General features: G+C 47.2%; 1 protein-coding gene across 3 annotated transcripts in view; it reads right to left on the bottom strand.

Annotated features, from left to right (window-relative positions):
- mtus1b (microtubule associated tumor suppressor 1b) overlaps nucleotides 1-27,446 on the bottom strand; it is a 221,160-nt gene that overhangs the window by 127,280 nt on the left and 66,434 nt on the right. For all 3 annotated transcript variants that reach the window (XM_038791093.1, XM_038791094.1, XM_038791092.1), the window contains exons 4-5: nucleotides 4,790-4,987; nucleotides 2,057-2,194 (exon numbers count right to left, since the gene is read on the bottom strand). In XM_038791093.1, the coding sequence (XP_038647021.1) occupies nucleotides 2,057-2,194; nucleotides 4,790-4,987 (336 nt within the window). The remainder of the gene's footprint in view (nucleotides 1-2,056; nucleotides 2,195-4,789; nucleotides 4,988-27,446) is intronic.

Here is a 27,446-nt window from a genome sequence, read left to right as displayed (position 1 = left end):
CCTGAGCTTATTTACTTATTAGCTTAAGACAACGTAGAGCAGACACATCATGAAGGGGAAAGAACTGGAAGTAGTGTGTATTTGTACTGCATCTTTAATGTTATGCAATGGCCTGGAACACTTTACAGCAATGTTAGAAAGGAAAATTTGACACCAACCTCAACAAGTTTGGTTAAAAAATGATCAAAGGGGGTCTTAAAAGGAGTATGTTAACGAGGTAGACAGGATTACTGAGTAAATTTCAGAGCTCAGGGTTTAGACAGTAGAAGGCACAGCCATCAGCGGTGGAGCAAGTAAAATTAGGAAGAGTCAAGAGGCCAAATTAGAGGAGTGCAAACAGCAAATTATTGGGGCTGTAGGAGAATAGAATGAGGGAGGGGGCAAGACCATGGATGTGTCTGAAAAAAGCATTGCTGACTGGGAGGCCAGGCTATTGGGTCTCATGAGGACACAAAACAGAAGTATGGATGACCAAATTTAAGGGAGTGTCCATCCAGGAGTGTGTTGGAATAGGAGGACAACAACTGCATGGACAAGGGTTTCAGCAGCCAACAAGGTGAGGAAGGGGGAGGGACAGGCAAAGTTAGAGGTGGAAATAAGTGTTTGAATGATGGTGTGGTCAAAACCTCACCTCTTGGGTCAAATATGACAAAGCTGTGAGCATTCTGGTTCAGTTTCAGACTGTTGAGAGGGAGAGGGCTAGCAGCTAGAGAACGGAGTCCGCAGTGGGGATTGAATTATTGTGAACCAATTACACTGAATCAAATTAACTGAGGGACAAAACATTACTCTAGGTTTGTGACATGCACCACTAGGCCACAGGAAGAGACGCAAATGCCTTTGATCTACCTTCCAATATTTATTTGAGGAGATTTCTACTTGTACATTGTTTAGAGAAACAATCAGCAACAATGGAACATTGAGGGAGTTGGATGCTGTCAGCTTTCATATGAAAACCAATCTTCTCTTCTTGGATGATGTCTTCAAGGGGCAAAATGCAGATGAGAAATAGGTGGTCACCAAAGATCAATTGTCAGGTAGTGGGAAGCAACCTTGAGGTAAATGGTTTAGTGCAGAAAAGCAGGGAATTCAAAATCTGCAGATTGGTCTTTTTAGGTGGTAAAAAAATACAAAAGCAGTGAAGTGCATAGTGAGTTCAAGACCTCTTCACCACCCCCACTACACTTTGTCCCAGAAAAAGAAATGCCATTATGGTTTTGACATGCATGCGTGCATACATAATAGCCACATGAATCTGGGTGTGAAAATAAATGTTTTAACTGCAGTGTAAGATCAGAGAGCATGAGAGCTGACTCCTGAAGCAAACAACCCAAACTGCAGTCAGAGAGCAAAAATGTGTTGCTGGCACAGAATGCATTCTATGGCTACCAAGATCACTTGCAATATAACTGACCCTCCAAAACAGGCACCCAGGAATCAAAACCTTTTGTGCAATTATTTAACCCTGTTAGATTAAGCAGAGAAATACTCATGACATAACCCAGAAACCAAAATAGAGTCCAAACTAAGCTTTGCCCAATCTAGTTCTCACCATCAAATGAGCAGTCAACATGTTTCTTCAGAGATAAGGGCTGCTTCCTTTTGGAATATTGTGTGTCTACATATACACACTTCACAAAAAGTTAAACCTTGGTGCCAGATAAACATTTTTATCTCTCCATTGCAAACAATTTGCAGTGTCAATTTTAAAGGTCAATTCCCAATCCGTACTTTTATGCTTAAATACTCACAAACCAAGTCACCTGCTAAGCTTGTTTTGCAAATTCATGAAGACTAAATAGAAGTTCTTTCAGAATAACAAGCCATGATAGTTTACTTGGACTATTTTGTAACTTTCCCAGTCACAAAACTGGATGCATTGGCACTTCCATAAAACAGTAAAGTCAAAAATTACTAAAATGCTAAACGATTGGATACCTTAATCGGCCAGTTTTGTTCTCCAATTTGACAGGACACAGCCAATAAGTGAACTCAAGTCATTGCAAGTTTTAAAACAAGTTTATGTTCTTGCTGCAAGTTTAAACAGAATATCTACCTCTGCATGGGGTCTTCACAGAAACCACTTTATTTTTCTGCAATGTCTTTGTACATGGTGTTTGAATACTGCGAGAGGTTGCAGAGAGCACACCTTTCCGAGGACCATCTCCTCCCCGATTCGTTGAAGCAACTGCAGCTGAAAAAAAAAGGTTTACACTTGGTTTTCAGAGCTAACTGCGGTAAATCGCACAACAGAAAATATCTACTGTCGATGGGAGCATGTTGTGCTACAGACAAGTTCATCCTCAGATGGCAATGAGGTATTTTGCTTTTCCAAGATTCTGTTGTAGTTATCTGTAAGTGAGGGAATCCAGAAAAGGAAGTGCAAGACTTAATTATGGCATTTAAAAAAATAAAACCATAGCTGTCACTACTGCTTTGCGGACGAATCTTCAGCGATTAACAATTGCCACCTCCCGTAATCGTGAGTGACCCATTCCACTGCTGTTCAAATATCTTGCCACAAAGTGGGTGAAGTCAGATTGATCTCTGGAACGTGATAACATCTAAAAGCAATTTTTAATTTCTGCATTGGACCGGTCTGTGTGTTTCCTGTTGAGACAGGAGCCAACTCAAGTTTATAAACGTCATTTGTTAACCTTTGAAATCCACAACTGCACATGGTTTGAATTAATGTGACTATACCTACGTTTGCAAAATGTCGGCAAAATCAGTACGTATCTACTGATGTAGGAAACAAACTATGTTTACTATCGGATGTTTGTGTAAAGCATAAGATTTTAATTTCAGACAGCGGTATGCATCCAAGCAATCGTCCTACAAATGGAAGCAACTGCAAGATAAGTCACCTGACGGGAGTATTAACAAGAGGTCAGCTTTGATTGACAGAATATTAATTTCCAAGATCAACCGATCGACATAATTCGCAAAATGAAGTTCACCGTTGGCATATTAAGCTTAAACACAGATTCATTCTGGTTTTAACAAAATTGGGGGTGCTTCACTATCGAATGAAGAGCAGCGTATTTAATCGGGGACGGTGGTTCCATATTCAATTAGCAGCCATGCTGTAACCCTCCCACATTTTTTAATAATTTGCTTTGGTTAGTTAGATAAGTCGCACAGGATAACCGCCAACTGCACATTTGCTTAACAGCCTTCAGGCTTATTGTGCATTCATAATCAGAGATCACAGCACCAAGTGGTCCCAGAGGGGTCCCCTTGTCTCTATAGTGATGCTTTTCCACCATCACGCAAAATGCAGTTGCCTTTGTGCTAGTGTTCCCCATTTTTCAAACTGCGAGATCCTCAACTTCAGCTTTCAAGCTTCAACAAAATTAGCTATTCCTACATATTTTAACCACCATCAACTGGACCCAAAAATAAGACACGGGGGGGGGGGGGGGGGGAGATGAAACATTCTGCAAGAATAAACAGCTTTTCCCAACACACGCTGATGACTTACTTTTTAATTGCTGGTATTTATGTCGCTCGATGAAGACAGCCAACAAAGGAACAATACAAAAACTATACGATCCAATTAATAGAAAGGTCACAAACATGACATCACTGCGACTTCCCGATGTGTTTGGTGGCACAAGTGTAGAATTGAAGAAAATACGAGGAGAAAAAGTGGTGTGGGTGCAGCTTCGAAGTCCTCCCGGTACAGTCATTGAAATGGTCCAGAATCAAGCAGGCGAAGAAGCAGCATTTCACCCTTGCTCATGCTGCCATTTCCTACGGTGACCCTCCGTGAAATAGAGTGGAAATAAATGAATTTGCTATCATGCATGTGCGCCTATGCTTCAGCGCCACACACACACACGCGCACAAAAGAGATGGCCAATCAAAGGAAACAAAGCAGTAGCATATAGAGCCCAAGATTCATTTCAAAACTGCATTAGGGTTCATGCCTGACGACGAATCTTTACGTCTGTAAATTTGTATAAATGACACCCTCAATTGTTGAACGGGTTATTATAATGGTTATTTTCTGTACACATCTTTCAATTCACTGCGAATTATTCTCCTGTTTTGCTAGATTGCCTTTGTTCAGACTTAGTTGCTGTGGAATGCTGGCCTTTTAACATTTAGACAGACGGACACAACAACAGCACCAAAAAGAAAGCACACATTAATTTTATTCTGGCTGGATGCTGTCAAGACATTGGAATTGAGCGTTTTTCACATGAACAAGCACCATATCTGCATCGAAGGCTGACAACCCTCCAGGGCTGGCCTGAATTCGCCAGGAAAACATGATTAATCTCCAGGTCACTGCTGTGTAATTCTGGAGAAAAATTACAGGAACATGAAAAACAAAAGTCTTCAATTCTTTGAACATTTCTCTTCATAGAATGTAAAAATAGGTGCTGTGTGGCAGACAATCACTCACCATCCAATTGGGTAAGTAAGAGGAGTGTTTTCCATTGGCACATGAAGGCAGTATATCACAAAGATGGATGTGTTGGCTGACGAATGGCTCGAGCATGGGGACAAGTCATGTGATGAAATCTCCAGAAATACATTTAAATCATAGCTCGCAGCCCTACGTGCACCACGTAGAGAGAGAAATCTAACCCTGCAGAACACCTACCCATTTTTTGCAGCCAGCATGCACATCATGGTTTTAAGCAGAGTATAAGACTGGCACATTTAGGTCTGACTGATGCCCAAAATAAATATCTGATTAAAAGATTAAAAGAAGTCATGACTAACAGCTTTGCAATTTCAAAGGGCTTTCAACAAATGAAATAAAATGGACACTTACATTTATTACTGCAAGTGCTCTGAACACTCTGAATTGACACACCACTGCTGACTGATGACAAACTATTGACTCTTTGTAACCTAGAAGCTGGAATGGGGAGCTTAGAGCCAGGTGTGTTTTTTGATGCTCCCAAGTTCAAAGCAGCTGTCACTGATGCAGTTCTTAGTTTTGATTTAATAGAAGCGTCTTTTTGTTTATCTGTTAAGAAAGAAGGAAACATGGTGTTTTAGTTTTAACATGCGATAGCAAAATTTACATTTCAACTGAAGGGACTCTTCTGGCAGAAATTAGATTAGGTCAAATTTTCTTCAATTGTTACCTCAAAAAAAAGACATGTACCAACCAAAAATTTCCCAACATGCACCCAACAACAAAGCAGCTTTACACCATCTTCAGGAACTATTCATGCTGACTGTGCCAGTGGTACTCAAATCTCATGAGCAAAACAAAACATTCTGCATTATTTCCATAATGTTCCAAAGTTTGGCTTAGATAAAGCACTTTAAAGCTGTAACTGAGCACATATGCCACATAGATGACTTCATACAAGTTGAGCATATTTCCAGTTTTTCTTCAGTACAGATGAGTATGTACACCATACCCAATTATAAAAAGACATTGGGCACTATAAAAAGTTTAAATCTTAGTCATAATAGCGAGTCAACTTCCGTTTTGCCTCTTTTCAAGTATCAATAAAATTATCGTCTCAATGCCACAATAGCAAGACGACAGTTTGAGAAGCAGTTTAAAAACACGAAACGGATGCAAATATTCTGGAAGAAACTTTTCTCCACTTATACAGTGAGATACCTTCTCTGATGCCCTAAGTCAATTACAACGTTTTAAACTAGATTTAAGCACAGATGGCTCAAAAAAATCCACAAACTGGTGGTATTGATTCCAGTGCTGATAGAGATCAGAGAGAAGACCCATAAAGCACAATATTAAAAACAAAACTCTTGCTTTATATGTAATAAAAAAACAAACCAAGAACTCATCTACGATCCCCGATAACTGAACCCCACCCTTCTCAAACACCTCAGCACTCCCCAAGCTATCAATGGCGACCAGCTCTTTGAAATACATAAATGGCTGCCATCTTCAGCAGAACCAGTCAATTGCTCCCCTCAGTGTATTTGACTTGCTCAAGTTATAGGAACTCCCATCAGATCTCCCAACCACAATGAGGCATTTGACGGAGAAGCTGACCTCCACCCCATCAGCACTCTCCAACAGGCAGTGAGGCAAAGGCCAGAACATCGGCCCCCACACACTTCAGCAGCTCCTAAGAGTCCAACATTCAAATCTGACCACTTGAGGCTCAAACTCAATTTTCAGAATCACCAACATGGTGCCAAAAGAGACCACCCAGAAATCCACAAGCTTGGGATAAGGTTGGCTGGACCCCCCTGCACAGCACTCCCACAGTACTAACCACCAAGTCACCGTGCTTCTCGCTCCAAATCCTTAATGCCAGGGCCCACCCAAGATGGCCACCAGCCCCATCATAAAGCAAAATATTTATGATTGACTGCAACAAACTGGAGATTGTTTGAAAATGGCAACAGATTTATATGGTTCCCATATTGAGAAAAGCAGGACAACGCCAAATGCACAAAACGTCATTCCTGGTAATGAAAGCTTAATCGAAAGAGTTAATGTCCACTCAACAGATGCTGCTAATCTGCTCTGGATTTCCATCATTTTATTTTCCTGATTTACAGCATTTGGAATACTTGGTTTTGGGTTTACCTCACTTCCTTCCTACACAAACAGAATTGACAGGCAGAACAAATAAATGGCAACTATCAGCATGGATTAAAGAGTGAAACTGCCTGGCCAAGCTCCTTTATTAAAATGGAAGGGTTTTTCACCACTCAATGCAGTGACAGAAGGTATGGCGTGTACCTGCGACTTGCAAATTATTTACATTCCAGACCTAGATTCAGCTACAACATAAAATGGTCATGTTTGCAGACAGTGCCCAAGCACCAAAACCAAGATATCCAAGTAGGCAGAATAATGGCAGATGACGAAAAGTAGGAACCCTGACCACCATGGTAGCATAGTGGTTAGCACAATTGCTTCACAGCTCCAGGGTCCCAGGTTCGATTCCCGGCTTGGGTCACTGTCTGTGCGGAGTCTGCACGTTTTCCCTGCGTCTGCGTGGGTTTCCTCCGGGTGCTCCAGTTTCCTCCCACAGTCCAAAGATGTGCAGGTTAGGTGGATTGGCCATGCTAAATTGCCCTTAGTGTCCCTTAGTGTTGGGTGGGGTTACTAGGCTATGGGGATAGGGTGGAGATGGCGGGCTTGGGTAGGGTGCTCTTTCCATGAGCCGGTGCAGGCTCGATAGGCCGAACGGCCTACTTCTGCACTGTAACTTCTATGATTCACATGGCATAAAATTATATATATATATAGTTGGGGAATCAGTTAGTGTTTTTTTTTTAAGCATAAAGAATATGGTTGCCTTTGGGTAATCAAATATAAAGACCAAGCAGAGGGTGGAGAGAAAAATCCAGATAAATCACAGTACAAGGAAGTAGTAACAGGCTAATTTACAAGTAAACATTTCATCTGTTGATTCAATAATTTAACGAAGTTAAAAAGCAGGTGGCGCATTTCAACCACAGTGAGAAGTTGGTTTAAAAAATTGTCATGTGTCCCTTTAAGAATTTTTTTGTCTCATCACATGGCTTCAGTGATGTCATTGTGTGGGTGGAGCTGGGCTTTTCCTTGCATTTTTGAGTTGGGCTGTGGCTCTTGAGTTTTAGTTCTGCTTGGAGTTTGAACAGCTCAGGTTGAAAAATAAGGTTTTTTTTCCCAGTATTTGCAATTTAAAAGCTGTTTCCAGACTGCTTGATAACTTAAAAAAGAAATTGTTTTCTGGAAGAAATTCAAACCTGATGTTTTTCCAAACCAGGTCTCGAGTGCTGTGTGCTGGGCTACACCATTGTAAAGAGTTTTCTGTTTTATGGGATCTTGTTATGAAATTGGAACAGCTTAAGGGGGAAATTTATTCCGGCTTATACATAGCTGTGTAGACTATTTATGTTGGTAGTAAAAATGCATGGTGTGTGTGTGTGTTTAAAAAATGTTAACTAAATTTGTAGAATAAACTAAACTTTGGTTTTGTTAAAAGTGCTTAAGGCCTCTGTTGAATAACACCCGAAAGGCAGGCCCTTGTGCTCATCGTATCCAAAATAAATGAGCAGTTGTAGGTCAGGTGAAATCCATGATATACTTTGGAGTTTTCCCAAACTCTGGCCCATAATGAAATGAAGACCAGTAAAATATTAACCAACTACAAACAAGCCCAAGGGACTTCAGCTCAGTGATCTTAAGTGCAGAAATTACAAAGCATCAGGGAGGGGAGAGGGATACCCAGGCACTTCAATTCCCTGGGGGTTATTATGAAGGGCTACATGAACAGGAGGGTGTGGCTGCAAGTCAGGCAAGTCGAGCAATCCCAGTTGCAGTGCCTTAGCCCATTTCCAACAGGTACAAGGTTCTGGTTGGCATGTGGATGAGGGAAAAGGGTGCAGAATGGATGGGAAAGGCACAATAGTACAAGTGGCCAGTCAAATGTGGAGGAAAGAGGAAGTGGAAAGGAACATGGCAGTGTTAGATGTATAGTCAGATGGAGTTGGAGAGAGAGAGAGAGAGAGAGAGAGAGATCTGCACCTACAGTGGGAGTTCTACATAGCCCAAATAAAGATGGTGTTGGTTGCTTTTATTCCCTTGGGATGTGGGTGGTGCTGGCTAGGCCAGCATTTATTGCTCTCAACTAATTTTACTCAGCCTTCTTGAAATGCTGCAGTCTGTGTGGTGTGGGCACACCCAGGTTTGTCAGAGAGGATGTTCCAGGATTTTGACCCAGCAACAATGAAGGAACGGTGTTACGGTTCCAAGTCAGGATGGTGGATGATTTGGAGGGCAACTTGCAGGTGGTGGTCCCATGTGCCAGCTGCCCTTATTCTTCTAGATGATAGTGGTCATGGGGTTGGAAGGTGCTGTTCCAAGAGGCTTGATTGTTGCTGCAGTACATCTTGCAGATGGATCACACTGCTGGCACTTGGGTGGTGGTGGTGGAGGGAGTGAATGTTGTGATAGGGCTATCAATCAAGCAGGTTGCTTGGAGGGTTGTTAAAGCTACAATCATCCAGGCCAAGCGGAGAACATTCCATTACACCTGATTTGTGCTTTGTAGATGGTGAACAGGCTTTGGAGAGTCATGTCACACGATTTCTGGCCTCAAACGGTTCTTATAGCCACAGTATTTATAGGGCTAGTCCAGTTCAGTTTTCAGTTAATAGTAATCCCCAGGATGTTGATAGTGGGGCAGTGATGGTAATTCCATTGAATGTCAAGGAGCGATGGTTCGATTCCTTGTTGGAGATGGTCATTACCTTGTACTTGTGGCACTAGTTACAGTCCAAACATGGATATTTTACCTTTCTTGCTGCAATTGGACACAAGACCATAATATTTGGTCTGTTTCAGTATCAGAGGAGTAATAAATTACAAAACGTATGGTGCAGAAGAGGCCCTTCAGCCCATCAAGTCTGCACCGACGCATGAAAGACATCTGACCTTTCTACCAATCCCATTTTCCAGCATTTGGCCCATTGACATGCCAAGTGCTCATCCAGGTACTTTTTTTTTTTTTTTTAAAAAGGATGTGAGGCAACCCGCCTTCACCACCCTCCGAGATGGTGCATTCCAGATGTCACCAATCTATGGGTAAAAAGGTTTCCCCTCAAATTCCCCTTAAACCTTCTGCCCCTCACCTTTAACTTGTCTCCCCCCCCTCCTAACTGATCCTTCAATGGAGGGGAATAGCTTCTCAATATCCACCCTGCTCATGACCCTCACCCTTGAAAACCTCAATTAGTTTGCTGCCCTCCCCCCTCCCCCACCAAGTCTTCTCGACTCCAGCAAAAATAAGCTCTCTTCATAATTTATGTTCCATCAGAGGCAACATCCTGGTGAATTGTCTCTGCACCCCCTCCAGTGCAATCACATCCTTCCCATCATGTGGTGACCAGGATCGTACACAGCACTCCAGCTGTGGCCTCAAACTTCCACATGACCTCCCTGCTTTTGTAATCTATGCCTTGATTGATAAAGAGTGCCTTTATCACCACCCTATAAACCTGCCCTTCTGCCTTCAGAGATCTGTGGACAAACATGCCATGGTACCCTTGTTGTTCGCAAGTTACCGGTGTCAGACCTTTCATTGTATACTTCCTTGTTAAATTACTCCTTCCAATATGCATTACCTCACTTTTCAGGATTAAATTCCATCTGCCGCTTTTCTGCCAATTTAACCATCCTGTCTGCACCTTTCTGTATCCAAGACAGTTAACCTCGCTGTTAACCACCCAGCCAATCTTTGTGTCATCCGCAATCTTACTGATCCTATCTTCCAGAGTCATTTATATAAATGACAAACAATAGGGGACCCAGCACAGATCCCCGTGGTGCACCACTGGCTTCCAGTCAATAAAACACCAGTCTGTCATCACCCTCTGTCTCCTACAGCTAAGCCAATTTTGAATTCACCTTTTCAAATTACCCTATCCCATGTGCATTTGCCTTAAGAAGTCTCCCATGACAAAGGCTTTGCTGAAATCCATGTAAACTACACTACATCAACTGCACTGTCCTCATCTACACATCTGGTCACATGCTCAAAAAATTCAAATTTGTTAGGTATGACCTCTCCCAAAGCCATGCTGATCAACCCTTGCCTTCCAAGTGGAGAGAGAGAGGGGGGCGAGAGACGAGAGAGAGAGGGGGGCGAGAGACGAGAGAGAGAGGGGGGCGAGAGACGAGAGAGAGATGGGGGGGCGAGAGACGAGAGGAGGGAGAGAGGGGGCGAGGACCGAGAGAGAGAGGGGGGGCGAGAGGACTGAGAGAGTAGAGGGGGGCGAGGAGACGAGAGGAGAGAGGGGGGAGTGAGAGAGACGAGAGAGAGAGGGGGTGCGAGAGACGAGAGAGGGAGAGGGGGGCGAGAGACGAGAGGAGACCTGGGGGCGAGAGACGGAGGAGAGAGAGGGGGCGAGAGACTAGAGGGAGAGAGAGTGGGGCGAGAGACTGAGAGAGAGAGGGGGCGGAGACGAAGAGAGAGAGGGGGGCGGGAGAAGAGCGAGAGAGGAGAGGGGGGCGAGAGACGAGTGAGGAGAGGGGGTGCGAGAGAAGAGAGAAGAAGAGGGGGGCGAGAGACGAGAGAGAGGAGGGGGGCGGAGAGAGAGGAGAGAGGGGGGCGAGAGACGAGAGAGGAGGGGGGCGAGAGGAGAGAGGAGGGAGGGGGGCGAGAGACGAGAGAGGAGAGGGGGGCGAGAGACGAGAGAGAGAGGGGGGCGAGAGACGAGAGAGAGAGGGGGGCGAGAGACGAGAGAGAGAGAGGGGGGGCGAGAGACGAGAGAGAGAGGGGGGCGAGAGACGAGAGAGAGAGGGGGGCGAGAGACGAGAGAGAGAGGGGGGCGAGAGACGAGAGAGAGAGGGGGGCGAGAGACGAGAGAGAGAGGGGGGCGAGAGACGAGAGAGAGGGGGGCGAGAGACGAGAGAGAGAGGGGGGCGAGAGACGAGAGAGGGGGGGGGGCGAGAGAGAGAGGGGGGGGGCGAGAGACGAGAGGAGGGGGGGGCGAGAGACGAGAGAGAGAGGGGGCGAGAGACGAGAGAGAGGGGGGGGCGAGAGACGAGAGAGAGAGGGGGGCGAGAGACGAGAGAGAGGGGGGGGCGAGAGACGAGAGAGAGGGGGGGGGAGGAGCGAGACGGAGAGAGAGGGGGGGGCGAGAGACGAGAGAGAGGGGGGGGGCGAGAGACGAGAGAGAGGGGGGGCGAGAGACGAGAGAGAGGGGGGCGAGAGACGAGAGAGAGGGGGGGGAGAGAGACGAGAGAGGGGGGCGAGAGACGAGAGAGAGGGGGGCGAGAGACGAGAGAGAGGGGGGGCGAGAGACGAGAGAGAGGGGGGGGAGACGAGAGAGGGGGGGCGAGAGCGAGAGAGGGGGGGCGAGAGACGAGGAGGGGGGGCGAGAGACGAGAGAGGGGGGGGCGAGAGACGCGAGGGGGGGGGAGAGACGAGAGGGGGGGCGAGAGCGAGAAGAGGGGGGCGAGAGACGAGAGAGGGGGGCGAGAGAGACGAGAGGAGGGGGGCGAGAGACGAGAGAGGGGGGCGAGAGACGAGAGAGGGGGCGAGAGACGAGAGGGGGGGGCGAGAGACGAGAGAGGGGGCGAGAGACGAGAGAGGGGGGCGAGAGACGAGAGAGGGGGCGAGAGACGAGAGAGGGGGGCGAGAGACGAGAGAGGGGGGCGAGAGACGAGAGAGGGGGGCGAGAGACGAGAGAGGGGGGCGAGAGACGAGAGAGGGGGGGCGAGAGACGAGAGAGGGGGGCGAGAGACGAGAGAGGGGGGCGAGAGACGAGAGAGGGGGGCGAGAGACGAGAGAGGGGGGCGAGAGACGAGAGAGAGGGGGGGCGAGAGACGGGAGAGGGGGGCGAGAGACGGGAGAGGGGGGGCGAGAGACGAGAGAGGGGGGCGAGAGACGAGAGAGGGGGGCGAGAGACGAGAGAGAGGGGGGCGAGAGACGAGAGAGGGGGGCGACGAGAGAGCGGGGCGACGAGAGAGCGGGGGGGCGACGAGAGAGCGGGGGGGGCGACGAGAGAGGGTGGGGGCGACGAGAGAGGGTGGGGGCGACAAGAGAGGAGGGGAGACAAGAGAGGAGGGGAGACAAGAGACATGGCATTGTAAGTTGAATACCATTCAGTGGGTCTTATGAAGTCATTGTATGTATGTACTACAAGAACAATGTGTGGTGATATGCCTGTAGATAATATTACACGTACTCAGCAGTGTGATCTCCCACCAACAGGTGGTGTCAGATATCAGTCAGAATAGATCCAGTTACCGACAGAAGGTTGTACGGCGTACATGAGGACAAGTCATGCACAATGAGTTCCAGGAGAGTCTAATGGAACTCCATGACAACTTAATCTGTATCTGATCATTACCTTACCACGTGTACATCAATAAATAAAAGTTCTGGCCAAGTCACCAGCAGTTCTGTAGATTCATTGCTGGACAAGATCACGGAACACAACACAATGTATTAGTGCACAGTGAAGGTTTCAAACGAAGAACAGACTCCATGTTTCGTTGTGCACACAGCTCTGTCCAACACTGGACTGAGCCCTCGTGTGTTACATGTTCTTACATCACTGTACTTAATTATTCCTTCATGTGCCAGACATTTGTATTACCCAGCAGATGAGAACTAGAAACTTAAACAATGTTTTACGGTCAACAGGATAAACAGTGGAGGGGAAGAGTAGATTCAGCAAGGATAAAACCACTTCAAATGATGATAATATAAAAAAAAGTGGCGGCAAACTTGATTAGGCATCAAGAGAGAGTGGAGAGAGTACCCTTGGTAGAAACTAAAGTGGTAGTTTGTATAAATACCATCATTGAAAAAAAAAAATGCAAAGAATTGGTTACAAGGTGGGGCTTTATATTCTGATAGACTGGGATAAACAAAATAGTACAGAGAGTTAGTGAATTTAGTGTCCAGAAGAGTTTTGCAGAACAGTATCCCCCAAACCAGCCAAAGGGACCTGTAACAAAAGAAAATGCTGGAAACATTGATGTGGAGAGAAACAGTTAATGTTTTACGCCAATGCACTTCTCAGAACAGGATGGATGTGACTTGTTTTATCACAAATGCTGCCGGATGAATATTTCTAGGTTGGTTTTACATTCAGATTCCCAGCATCTGCAGTATTTTGCTTTGTAAGGGGGCATGTAATGACCTTGGAAATGAGTAACGTACATTTAGTTAACACCCTAATAGAATGACATTTTATGATTACATTGAGCTTTTCTCCCTTTCAAAGACTGCTACAGTATTGGGTTATGTGATGTCGTCATCATTCAGCCGTACAAAGTTCTTGTTAAATCACACGTGTTTATGAGCAGTTCTGTGCACCACACCTCTGGGAAAACCAGTGTACAAGGTGCCAAAAGAATGATGTCTGACTGATTATGTTACACAAATTTAGGTAGCTTTCCCTGAAATTTAGACAGAGGAAGGGAGATTTGATCAAAATTCAAGGTATTAAAGGGAACATCACCTTTTTCCACCAAGGCAAAGAATCACAAATCATTTGGCCCATGGTGTCTGCACCAGCTCTCCAAATGAGCAACATGCGTACTCCCACAGTTGCCCTGTAACCCTTCATTTTCCAACTGTCTAAATCAGTTGAATCTGCCTCAACCACACAGGCACAGTATTGCAGACTCTCACGACTTGCTGCAAGTAAAAGATTTCCCCCCATGGCTTTAGCTTCTTTCTTAGTTCTAGCCCTCTTATTCACAATCCTTTCATGAGTAAATAATTACTTCCTATCCACTCTATACAGACCCCTCACGATGTTGACTACCTTAAATCAATTTCCTATCCCCCAAATGGAAACAGTTCCCAACTCCTCCAATCCATTCTTATAACTGAAGAATCTCATTCCAGGAACGATTGTCGTGAAACTTTTCTGCACTCTCTCCAATGCCTTCACATCCTTCCTGAAGTGCGACACCTGGAGCTGGATGCAATACTTTTTCCATTGGGGCCAAACCAGTGAATGTACGCAACCTTTGTTCTTCTTCTCTATGCCCCTAGGTTAGGATGCTGTATGCTTGGTTAACCACACCAGCCGTGCCACCTTCAATGATTTACCCATTTACACACTCAGATCCTTTGTTCCTGCAATCCCTTTAATTGTAGTACCCTTTATTTTATGTTGCCGCTCCATATTCTACCAAAATTAATCACTTCACATTAAACTCCATCTGCTGCCTGGCCGCCCATTACACCAACTTGTCTATGACCCTTTGAAGTTCTATATTACCCCTTCAGTTCACAATGCTCCCAAGTTTGTTTCATCCATAACTCTGAAATTGTGCCTTGTATACCAAAATCTAGGCGTTATTATACATCAGAAAAAAGTGGCAGCATGGAACCTTTCTGCAAGTAGCAATTAGAGACATACAGCACAGAAAGGCCCTTCAGTCCATTGTGTCTGTGTTGGTCAAAAACAATGGATGCTAGATTAGTTGTTCATTTGAAAATGATGGATCACTAGCCAAATGCGTTAACATATATGGGGTAAATGCAGGTATGGGGAGTTAGGCTGCAGTTTCTGCTGTGATCTCAGTGAATGGTCGAACAGGCTGGAGTTCTTACACCTGTCCTTAATTCAGACAAATGCTACACAGGGGAAGGGAAAGTGTATTCAGGCTGTCCTCTACTTTACGACATTCGAATGACAATGAACAGCGTTTACTACAAAATTGACATCTGGTTGAGACTTTCGCCATGTTGGTTTTGACCTTGCAATGCATGCCAGTGGCAACCATACTGATGTGCATCGATACTCAGTTTTCAATGCATTTTTTTGCAGCATAATAATTGGATATTGTTGTTTTTCCAAACTCTTTGGCCCATAATAATAATAGAGGGAAAGTGTAAATCTAATGCAAGAGATGTCAGTGAAGGATATTTTTACATAGAATTTACAGTGCAGAAGGAGGCCATTCAGCCCATCGAGTCTGCACCGGCTCTTGGAAAGAGCACCCTACCCCCTACACAAGGTGAACACCTCCACCCTATCCCCATAACTCAGTAACCCCACCCAACACAAAGGGCAATTTTGGACACTAAGGGCAATTTATCATTGTCAATCCACCTAACCCGCACATCTTTGGACTGTGGGAGGAAACCGGAGCACCCGGAGGAAACCCACGCACACATGGGGAGGATGTGCAGACTCCGCACAGACAGTGACCCAAGCCGGAATCGAACCTGGGACCCTGGAGCTGTGAAGCGATTGTGCTATCCACAATGCTACCGTGCTGCCCCTCTCCCTGGAACAACCAATCAGTAGCTCCGCTCTGCTGCCCTCTGCTGGATATTGTTTGTGTTCAGAGACAGTACCCTGCATAACGTCATTTAAGCCACGTTCTTCAAGCTCATTCAATACTTTTCAAATGTAATGTAGTAATGTAGACAAATGCAACATTAAAGTCTCAAACACCAATCTGATATTGGTCCAGATTTGTATGTGATAATAATCATGAAACGGTCGTGTGTTTAGTCATTACTGGAGAAAACTGTGGGTTTCCCAAGTTAGCAACAAGGACATCCAACAAAGGCAGTTTATTCCTGTACTCAACAGTTAAATACAACACTTGTGCTTTGTCTGCGCTCTTGGGGATAACTTCCACATGCCCACCTCTCATTTGCAGTCACATCGTCACATTTTTTTTCTTTTTTTTTTAAAATTTAGATTACCCAATTATTTTTTCCAATTGAGGGGCCAATCCACCAACTCTGCACATTTTTGGGTTGTGGGGGCGAAACCCACGCAGACACGGGGAGAATGTGAAAACTCCACACGGACAGTGACCCAGAGTCGGGATTCGAACCCGGGACCTCAGCGCCGAGAGGCAGCTGTGCTAACCACTAGGCCACCGTGCTGCCCGTCACCTCGACCACCTTCCCAGTCTAAGTTAATTAGTGTGTGCAGCAGAAAACCATGCAAAGACCATTGTGTAACATTCAACTGACAATGTGAGAAAGAGAGAGAGGCACAGATTAAAGTGTAGCAACTAGTGCATAGTTCATCATATCTCCTTCTCTTTTCTTTCTCCCTCCGCCCCCAGTTCTCGGCCAAATGGTAATAAAGTCATGGAATCTGGTGCTCAGTTCGCTCAAGTACCCAGAGTGTGAGATAACACCAGTGGTGGTGCTGTAGCCAGTGTTCTGACATTTCAGATGAGGTGTTAGTCAGGTACAGGATTCTCGGTGTTGGCCTCTGTAGGAGTTCGCATGTCCATTTGTGCATGGGGTCGGTACAAAATTATTGAAAGTACTCACTAACCCTGAAAAACGAGAATTCAATATTCCACAAACTTATGCCATATTTTAAAGCAAACCTCTCCTCATCTTAAGAGAAAGGGGAGGGGGAAGAAAGAGAAGGAAATATGATGGGTGATACAAGAGTTGCTATGGCTTAATCTGTGCCTCAAAATGTCTCCTTCTGCCTCTTCATGGTTTAGTGTGTAAACACTTGAATACAATTGGCTGCTTGTGCTTTTTGCTGACATGTCAGGACAGCATCTTGACTTGGCACCGGATTTAAACTGTAATGGGAAAGGGAAATTCCCAGAGTGCCACATTTTTGTTGGCATCATTTAAAGGTCACCAGCAAGCATCCTCACCATCAACTGAAAATTCCAGGCCAACGATACATTTTGGCATCATTCATTGGCCAGCAGTGCCATCAATTTGAAAAACTAATTGGGAGACTACAGCTGCCCAGAGGCTTTTTTTTATTAAGTGGACTGTTGCAGGGCAGCTAACAGTAAATGGACGCCAGTGCTGTGCACTCTGCATGGTACATTACCTGGGACTTGTGTGAAAATGATCACAAGCAACAGCATGTCTTTTCAACCAAATTGAAGAATGTTTTTTGAGGCACGCAGCATCCAAACCTTAGTCTATGTTAACAGCATTAGCTGGAATGTGCCTTGGAGGAGAACTTGCAGGTCGTGTTTACATGCACTTGTTGCTCATGTTCTATGCGATAGAGGTCGTATTATATGGCTACCCTGATCATCAAGGTACACATGGAACATGAAGATCTGATTGCTACAAGCAATTATTCTCGACACGCTGGATGGTAACCATGCATTTCTATGTATAAATAATTTTCTCTCTGTTACTGTGAATACTTCTGTATTTTCCATTAAGGTGGGAAATGACTGTCCATCCTACTACCGAGTGCCCACCTCTCGTCCACTCCCGGTACATATATGTCTATATGGGTGTCTGATTCGACCCTGCTGGAGGGAGGTCATAACTGTCCCTACATGAATTGGTCAGTGGCTATGTACACTGGTGCTGTTATACAATTTTCTAGTGGTACAACTATTTACAGTTATACATAGATATGCCTATGCGCATATCACAGATGTCACAGGATTGACAATGCAAACAAAGGTGCATGGAGTTGCTGCCGTGCACCTTGGAGATGTTACACACTGTTGCCACTCTGTGCAAGAGAGTACATGTTTAAGGTCGTAGATGGGATGCAAATCAAGATGGCTGCTTTAGTTGTTGGAGCTGCACTCATTGGCAAGTGGAGAGTATTCTGCCACACTCTTTTCTTGTGCACATATATTTTCATATGACAGAAGGGCTTTGGGGAGTCAAAAGAGGATTTGCTTACCACAGAACCCCATCCTCTGACCCACTGTTGTCGCCACAGTATTTATATGGCTGGTCCATTTCAGTTTCTGGTGAACGGTAACCCCCACAATGTTGACAGTGGGAAATTCAGTGATGGTCATGCCACTGAATGTCAAAAGCAGTTTGTGGAATTCTTTGCTGCTGGATTGCCCGACTCCCATGTGGCATGACTGTTTCTTCATTAACCACAAATCTGAATGTTGTCCAAGTCTTGCTGCATATGGTCACAAACTGCTTCAGTATCTGAGTTACATCAGCAAACATACTTACTTTTGACATTGCAAATGAAATCCAAGCCGATGTACCGTACTGGAGCAGGACTCTGCTCCACAAGCAATGCATGGCAAATACATGCATGCAATTCTTCCAAAACTTCATAAAATTATTACTAGGTTTGATATCCAAAACTGTGGGTTTGAATTCAATAACAGCCTCAGAAAAAGAGTAACTTGTATATTACAAACATTGTGAACTAGCAGATTTGTCCTGTGCAAAGATTAACATTTCTAGTCATGCCTCTTCCATTGTTAACGTTGTTTTTGTTTTTCCCCACTTTTAGTGATGGCATTGCGTCCTCGAGTGCTTTGAAGGGAACACAGCAGAATAGGTAACCATGGCAATGATCTTCAGTTTGGAGGTCATATATAAGTGTTGCAGGCAGTTACATACTACCATTTAATGCAAAATCAAATTTTCCAGGTACAATGTATGCATTTCTAATGGATAAAGTTGAAAAAAAAACTGACATTCTTGGAGCCATTAACGCAAACTGTAATTTTTCATGGTCTGATGTTTTGTATTCTCCTGTACTGTAGTTTCATGCCACCCCATGGCAGTGCCTACTACTGCAATTAAAAAGCAACAATACACCATAGAAAAATAAGATTTCTAAACTTGTGCCATTACCGGAGAAAAATACAACATGCCAGACAGGCAAACATTAGGGCAAAGTATATTAGGAATAAGGTAAACATTTTAAAAAATTGCTTTCAGCTAGTTCTTGCAATCCAATAATGCCTAAAATTGCATAAAACAGTGCCAATCAGTTTCCTCACCAAATCAATGTGTTCCCTTTTCACTAAATGGTGGGGTGTTAATAAAATGTGTCATGATATAAGTTGCCCGATTGAGTACAAGCACTTGAAGCCATAGCAGCCAATTTTCAAACTAGTAGCCAACACTAAGGGCAAGAGAGCCCGAAGATCAGCAAATTCAAACTTAAAATACTTGTCTATATGCAGGTAGATCTGAACAATTGTGGTGAATGTATTATGGCAGCCATTCACCACTATTGCATTGTACTATGTTGTTGCCTTTGTGGGATCCACCTATGTACCATTGTATGTATTACACCGCATTGTATCATGTTGGTGCCCTTGTGGGCTCCGCCCCTGGCTCCACCCCCTTGAGGGGAGGTATATAGAACTGCGACCCTGCAGGCGGCCCTCAGTTCAGAGCAGTCGCAGGCAGGCACGGTTGTAGCCGATTAAAGCCACAGTTCACTTCAACTCTCCGTCTTGTGTGAATTGATGGTCACATCAATTTAATCAGCTGCAACATCGCGATGGAAGCAGCCCTCCAACCTGACCAACTGCAACTCGACCCACAGGCCGCTGAAGCCAAAGGGATTTTTTCCGCACTGGCTCCGATGTTTCGAGGCCTACCTCGCCGCCTCCTCCTCACACTCAAGTCACCGATGAACAGAAGCTGAGCCTCCTCAATGCCCGGGTGAGCCATCGAATCTCCGTGCAAATCGAGGAAGCGACCACAAACGCAGACGCGGTCGCGATCCTGAAGCGGCAACACGCAAGGCTGGTGAACGAAGTAATCACGCGGCATCTCTTCACCACTTGCCGCCAACGCCCCAGGGAATCGCTGGAGGAGCACCTACGCAACCTGAAAGTACTCGCGCGAAGCTGCAACTGCAAGGCCGTCACGGCCTCAACACATGGAACTCACCATCCGGAATGCCTATGTGGCTGGAGTCCGGTCCAACTACGTCAGACAGCGCCTGGTCGAAAAGGGTGTCCTCGATCTAGAAGAGATGGTAAAACTAGCCACCTCCCTAGAAGTAGCGTTTCAGAGCCTCAATGCTTTCCCCTCCGACCACGCAACCCCCTCGTGGACACCCGACCAGAGAGTACCTCAGACCTGTGCCATGCAGCTGCCCACCCAACCCGGGGGGGCTGCCCTGCTATTTCTGCGGACAGCACCAGCACCCCAGGCAGCGTTGCCAGGCTCGGAACACAAACTGTAGCGACTACGGCAATAAAGGACACTTTGCCAAAGTTTGCCTGGCTAGGTCAAAGTCCTCCAAATCACAGGCCAACTCTCAGACTCACAGGCCTGCAAACCGCGCAGCATGGCTGCGTGCCTGCTGACTCCACCCCCTTCGGGCGCGTTACCCACCTCATGTTGTCCATCTTCATCGCTGCCCAACACGTGCGACCAATGGGGGGGCAGCCATCTTGGGACCACCCCACCACCTCTGACCACGCAGACTACCCGCAACTCGACGTGTTCACCCTCGACCAGTCACGCCCAAAGCACCTCAGGAACTCCATGAAGACCGTCCAGGTCAATGGGCACGAAACACCGTGCCTGTTTAACTCCGGGAGCACGTAGAGCTTCGTACACCCAGACACGGTGGGGCACTGTTCTCTCCAAATCTCCCCTGCATCTCAAACAATCTTTCTCACTTCCGGATGGCAGTCGGTGCTGAACCAGGGGTACACTGTCGCAAACCTCGCGATACAGGGCGTTGAATACGCAAACTTTAAAATATATGTACTCCCTGATCTCTGCACTCTTCTATTGGGACTGGACTTCCAGTGCAACCTTAGGAGCTCGACCCTAAAGTTTGGCGGGCCCCTACCCCCTCTCACTGTTTGTAGCCTCAAGACCCGGAATGTCGACCCTCCCCCGCTCTAGGAATCTCACCGCCGACTGCAAGCCCGTTGCCACCAGGAGCAGGCGGTACAGTATCCAGGACAGGACTTTTATCAAGTCCAAGGCCCACTGATCAAAGCTACCATCGTCCCACTGGCAGCTGAGGCCCACCAGGCCTTTAGCCGCACCAAGGCAGATATTTCCAAAGCAGTGATGCGTGCGGTGGACGGGTCCATCCCCTTCCAGGTGGAGAGCGACGGGTCAGAGGTCACCCTCGCCGCTTCCCTTAATCAGGCAGGCAGGCCCGCAGCCTTTTTCTCCGGAACCCTCAATGCCTCCAAGATTCAACACTCGTCAGTTGAAAAAGCTCAAGCCATCGTGGAAGTGGTACGGCATCGAAGACACTACCTCGCTGGTAGGAGGTTTATCCTAGTCACCAACCAACAGTCGGTAGCCTTCATGTTCAACAGCACACAGCGGGGCAAGATCAAGAACGATAAAATCTTGAGGTGGAGGATCGAATTCTCCCCCTATAATTACGATATCGTGCATCGTCCTGGGAAGCTCAATGAGCCCCAGATGCCCTGTCCCATGGCACAAGCGCCAGCGCGCACGATGACAGACTCTGGGGCATCCACAATGACCTTCTCCACTACATCAAGGCCCGCAACCTGCCCTACTCCACCGAGGTGGTCAGGGCCATGACCAGGGACTGGCAAATCTGCACGGAGTGCAAGCCGCACTTCTATCGACCGCATAAGGCCCACCTGGTGAAGGCATCCTGGCACTTCAAGCGCCTCCGTATCGACTTCAAAGGGTCCCTCCCCACTACCAACCACAACGCGTATTTTCTCAACGTCGCTGACCAGTACTCCCGCTTCCCATTTGCGATCCCTTGCCCCGACATGACCGAGGCCACCGTCATTAAGGCCCTCCATAGTATCTTCACCTTGTTCGGTTTCCCCACTTATGTTCAGTGACTGGGGCTCCTCGTTTATGAGCGATGAACTGCGTCAGTACCTGCTCGGTAAGGGCATCGCCTCAAGCAGGACTACCAGCTACAACCCGCAGGGAAACGGGCAGGTGGAGAGGAAGAATACAACGGTATGGAAGGCCATTCTCCTGGCCCGACGGTCTCGGAATCTCCCAGTTTCCCACTGGCAGGAGGTCCTCCCCGACACGCTCCAATCCATTAAGTCACTTCTTTGCACAGCCACAAACAAGACCCCTCATGACCGCCCATTTGTTTTCCCCAGGAAATCCACCTCTGTGGTCTCACTTCCAGCCTGGCTGACGACATCGAGGCCCGTATTCCTCCGAAAACACATGGGGAGCCACATGTCCGACCCCCTGGTCGAGAGGGTCCAGCTCCTTCACACCAATCCCCAGTATGCCTACGTGGCGCACCTCGACAGCTGACAGGATACAGACTCCCTCCAGGACCTGTCACCCACAGGATCCCCTATGACCATCACCTACCCCCCCCCCCCCCCCCCAGCTACACCGGACAGCACTCCTGCTCCTACATAGTCTCCACCCCCTCCTATTATACCCCCTTCCTCTCCCCCCCCTCCCCCCCCCTCCCCCCCCCCCCCCCCCCCCCCCCCCCCCCCCCCCCCCCCCCCCCCCCACCAAAATCGCCAGCCCACAGGGATGAAGCTCCAGGCGACACGCTCCCGGAGTCCACACCCGTGACTGCATTGACGAATTCCACACCCGTGCCTGCAGCAAAACCAGAACTCAGGCGGTCATTGCGCACGATCAAGGCACTGGACAGACTCAACCTGTGAGCCACTTCACCCCCACTGGACTTCAATTTTTTTAACAATGGGTGAATGTGGTGAACCTAGTATGACAGCCATTCACCACTGTATTGCATTGTACTATGTTGTTGCCCTTGTGGGCTCCACCTATGGACCATTGTATGTATTACACTGCATTGTATCCTGTTGGTGCCCTTGTGGGCTCCACCCCTTCGGGGGAGGTATATAGAGCTGCTGTCTTGCAGGTGGCCCTCAGTGCAGAACAGTCGCAGGCAGGCACAGTTCTAGCTGATTAAAGCCACAGTTCACTTCAACTCTCCATCTTGTGTGAACTGATGGTCGCATCAACAACATTCAGGCTTGGGCTGATGTGAAAGATCAGGTAATGACAATCATTTACAGGAGAATCTAACCACCTCCATATTCAATGGGACATTCATTGTAAATACTGGGTAATATCCTGGGAGCTAACTTGACCACAAATTAAACTGGATCATCCATACCAATATTATGGCTGCAAGAGGTCATAGGCTGGGAATTCTGCAGGGAGAAACAGATCTCCCGACTCTCCAGTCCTCTCAACCACCGACAAGGTAAAAATCGGGAGCATGATGGAATACTTTCCACTTGCCTGGATGAGTGCACTTTCAACACCACATCATCCAGGACAAAGTAACCCACTTGATTGGCACCCTGTCACCTCCAGAGCCTGACCTTGGAAGTTCAATAGACCCCTGCCCCCCCCCCCCCTCATTGTCTGTAGCCTCGCGACTTTGAAGGTTGCCCCACCCTCCCTCTTTGCAAACCTCACCCCGGACTGTAAGCCCGTCACTACCAGAAGCAGACGCTATAGTGCCCAGGACAGGGCCTTCATCCGGTTGGAAGTTCAGCAACTTGAAGTTCAGAACTAGGGGACATAGCCTCAAAATAAGGGGAAGTAGATTTAGGACTGAGTTTAGGAGGAACTTCTTCACCCAAAGGGTTGTGAATCTATGGAATTCCTTGCCCAGTGAAGCAGTTGAGGCTCCTTCATTACATGTTTTTAAGGTAAAGATAGATAGTTTTTTGAAGAATAAAGGGATTAAGGGTTATGGTGTTCGGGCCGGAAAGTGGAGCTGAGTCCACAAAAGATCAGCCATGATCTAATTGAATGGCGGAGCAGGCTCGAGGGGCCAGATGGCCTACTCCTGCTCCTAGTTCTTATGTTCTTATGTTCTAACTCCTGTGAAAGGGGATTATTGAGGCTAGTAACAGCCCCTGGAGAGCCCAAGTGGTGGTCAAGACTGGGGAAAAGCACCGGATGGTCATAGATTACAACCAGACCATCAACTGGTACACGCAGCTCGACGCGTACCCCCTCCCCCACATATCTGACATGGTCAATCAGATTGTGCAGTATTGAGACTTCAATATAGTCGACTTGAAGTCTGCATACCACCAGCTCCACATCAACCTGGAGGACCGCCAATACACTGCCTTTGAGGCAGATGGCCGCCTCTGTCACTTCCTCAGGATTCCCTTCGGCATCACTAACAGGGTCTTGGTCTTCCAAAGGGAAATGGACCGAATGGTTGACCAGTATGGGCGATTCACTCTCCTCACTGACCAACGGTCAGTTGCCTTCATGTTTAACAATACACAGTGGGGCAAGATTAAGAACGACAAGATTTTGAGGTGGAGGGTCGAGCTCTCCACCTACAATCACGATATGTTGTATCGTCCTGGGAAGCTGAATGAGACCCCAGATGCCCTCTCCCACGGTACATGTGCCAGCGCACAGGTAGACTGACTCCGGGCCCTCCACAACCACTTCTGTCACCCGTTTTTTTCCATTTCATCAAGGCTTGCAACCTGCCTTACTCCATCAAGGTCAGGTCAGTGACCAGGGATTGCCAGGTCTGCGCGGATTGCAAACCACACTTCTATCAGCCAGACAGAGCACACCTGGTCAAGGCCTTCCGCCCCTTTGAGCGCCTCAGCATGGACTTCAAAGGGCTCCTCCCCGCCACTGACCGTAACGTGCACGGCCTCAACATCTTTGATGAGTACTCCAGATTCCCCTTCGCCATCCCCTGCTCTGACATGACCTCTGCCATCGTCATCAAGGCCTTGCAAAGCCTTTTCACCCTGTTCGGGTTCCCCGCCTATATCCACAGCGATCAGGGTTCCCCCTTTATGAGCGACGCGTTGAGTCAGTTCCTGCTCAACAAAGGCATCGCCTCCAGCAGGACAACCAGCTACAACCCGCGGGGAAACGGACAGGTGGATAGGGAGAATGAGACGGTCTGGAAGGCCGTTCTTCTGGCCCGACGGTCGAAGAATCTCCCAGTCTCCCGCTAGCAGGAGGTCCTCCCCGATGCGCTACACTCCCTCCGGTCGCTCCTATATGCAGCAACTAATGTGACCCCCTCATGGAACGTCTGTTCGCCATCCCCAGGAAGTCCACCTCCAGGGTCTCGCTCACGTCCTGGCTGACAGTCCCAGGGCCAGTCCTTCTCGGGCAGCATGTGCGGAGCCATAAAACCGACCCCCTCGTCGAGAAGTTCCAGCTGTCCATGCAAACCCCCAAACACCGACGTGGCACACCAGGACGGGCGGCAGAACACAGTCTCCCTTCGGGATTTCGCCCCTGCAGGCTCCCGAGACCATCACCACCACCCCATCCCCCCACTCTACACAGTCTTCCACCACCCCTGCCCACCTCCCTCGCGAACTGACACCCGCAGGCCCACCAGCAACAAATACCACCTCCACCCCTATATCGCCCCCTCCTTCGCCGACTCAACATCTGGGTGAAGAAGCTTACGAGAACACACTCCCAGACGCGCAGGCCTCAACGACGCCACCAACACCACAGCCGGGACTGAGGCGATCACGGCTGAAGGTCAAGGCACCCAACAGACTGCACCTCCAAGGCCACTTCACCCCCGCCGGACTTTTAAAAAAAAAAAACAGGGGGTGAATTTAGTAAACCACGTGATTATATTGTCTGGACTGCACTGTGTCATACATGCCTGGGCTTGTCCAGGTTGGCTCCGGCTGTGTCTCCTCCCCTCAGGGCTTCTGTATAAAAATCGCAAGTCTCCGCCTCCGGCCCCAGTTTGGGTCCAGAGGCTGGAGGCTTCCTGTTTAGTGTATTAAAGCCTCAGTTAACTTCAACTCATCGTGTATGATTGTTGCATCACCGTCCACAACCTTCACTCCCTCCATCATTGCACTATACCATCTACAAGATACACACTGCAGCATCTTATCAAGGCTCCTTTGACAGCACCTCCCAAATCTGCAACCTCGGCCATCTAGATGGACAAAGGCAGCAAACCACCAAGTTCTCCTCCATGCCCTACACCATCCTGACTGTAACTGTATTGCTGTTCATTAACTCTCTCGGTCAAATGCTGGAATTTCCTAACAGCACTGTGGTTGCACATGGACTGCAATGATTCAAGGCACCACCTTCTCAACATGCAACGAGGGATGGACAACTAATGCTCGAGGCCAGTAATCCCGATAACCTGTGACTGAATTTTCTTTTAAAATCACTCAGTTGATACAAATAGCATTAAACACACCACCTGACCTGCCCTTTAGGAGTTTGCCTGCTCAGTCAGTACCCATTGTGCCTTGCTGCCTTATGCTTCAAATGATGTTGAACACGAGTTGTCAACGGGTAGTTTCCTCCTGATGGGACAGGACATATGATTTTAAGTATAAAACTGACAGGGCAGCACAATGGCACAAGTGAGTAGCACACCTGCCTCATGGCGCCGAGGTCCCAGGTTCAATCCCGGCTCTGGTTCACTGTCCGTGTGGAGTTTGCACATTCTCTCCATGTTTGCGTGGGTTTTGCCCCCACAACCCAAAAGATGTGCAGGATAGGTGGATTGGCGACGCTAAATTGCCCCTTAATTGGAAAAAATGAATTGGATACTCTACATATATTTTTTTTTAAAGTATAACACTGACCATCAGGCTATGTGACCAGCCTGTGTGAGACAGATATCCCAATTTTGGCACAAGTCCACAGCTGTTAGTGATGAGAGTTTTGTGGGGAGAATGGACTGGTTGTACCTGCAGTCATACCTTACTCAAATGTCTAGGATTCGGGGTCAATTCCAAATAGGCTACCTGGTTTTATTGTAACTTCTCCATGGTAAGAATGAGGTTTTTTTTTTAAATTACTATAGGGACCAGTGGTCATGTAATACTCTCTGACAATAAGCCTGGGCACAGTGGAAATTAAAACAGTGATTCATTCAATCGGAGGGTGTTGCCATCTTCCAATATACTACTGCAAAAAAGGACAGCAGAAATTGCACTCAGAACAAAAGTAGTGTTTTTCTGCACACTCTATGCTGGAAAAACCAATGCAATCTAACGGATTTGAAACCTGTGGTGATACAAACACTGTATATATGTGTGCTTGCAGTAGGGGGATGTATGGCCGTACCTGTAATACAGGTTTCTCCAGTCAGCCCCTGCCGGCTAGCTCCGCCCACAGGGAGCTTGTGTATAAATATGCGCTAGCTTCACTGAGATACTATTCTACAGCTGCCGCCGGAGGAATAGCATCTCACAGCAGTAAAGCCTCTCTTGTACTTCACTCGAGTCTTTGTGTACAATTGTTAGCGCTACAAAACCCACTACAAATGAAACAAATATCCTAGACATGTCGAAGTCTAATTAAGTAGTTAAGAAA

Source organism: Scyliorhinus canicula, chromosome 3, assembly GCF_902713615.1.
Source record: "Scyliorhinus canicula chromosome 3, sScyCan1.1, whole genome shotgun sequence".
NCBI lineage: Eukaryota > Metazoa > Chordata > Chondrichthyes > Carcharhiniformes > Scyliorhinidae > Scyliorhinus > Scyliorhinus canicula.
The sequence above is the reverse complement of the archived record's forward strand: the minus strand, read 5'-3'. Positions and strand labels throughout refer to the sequence as shown.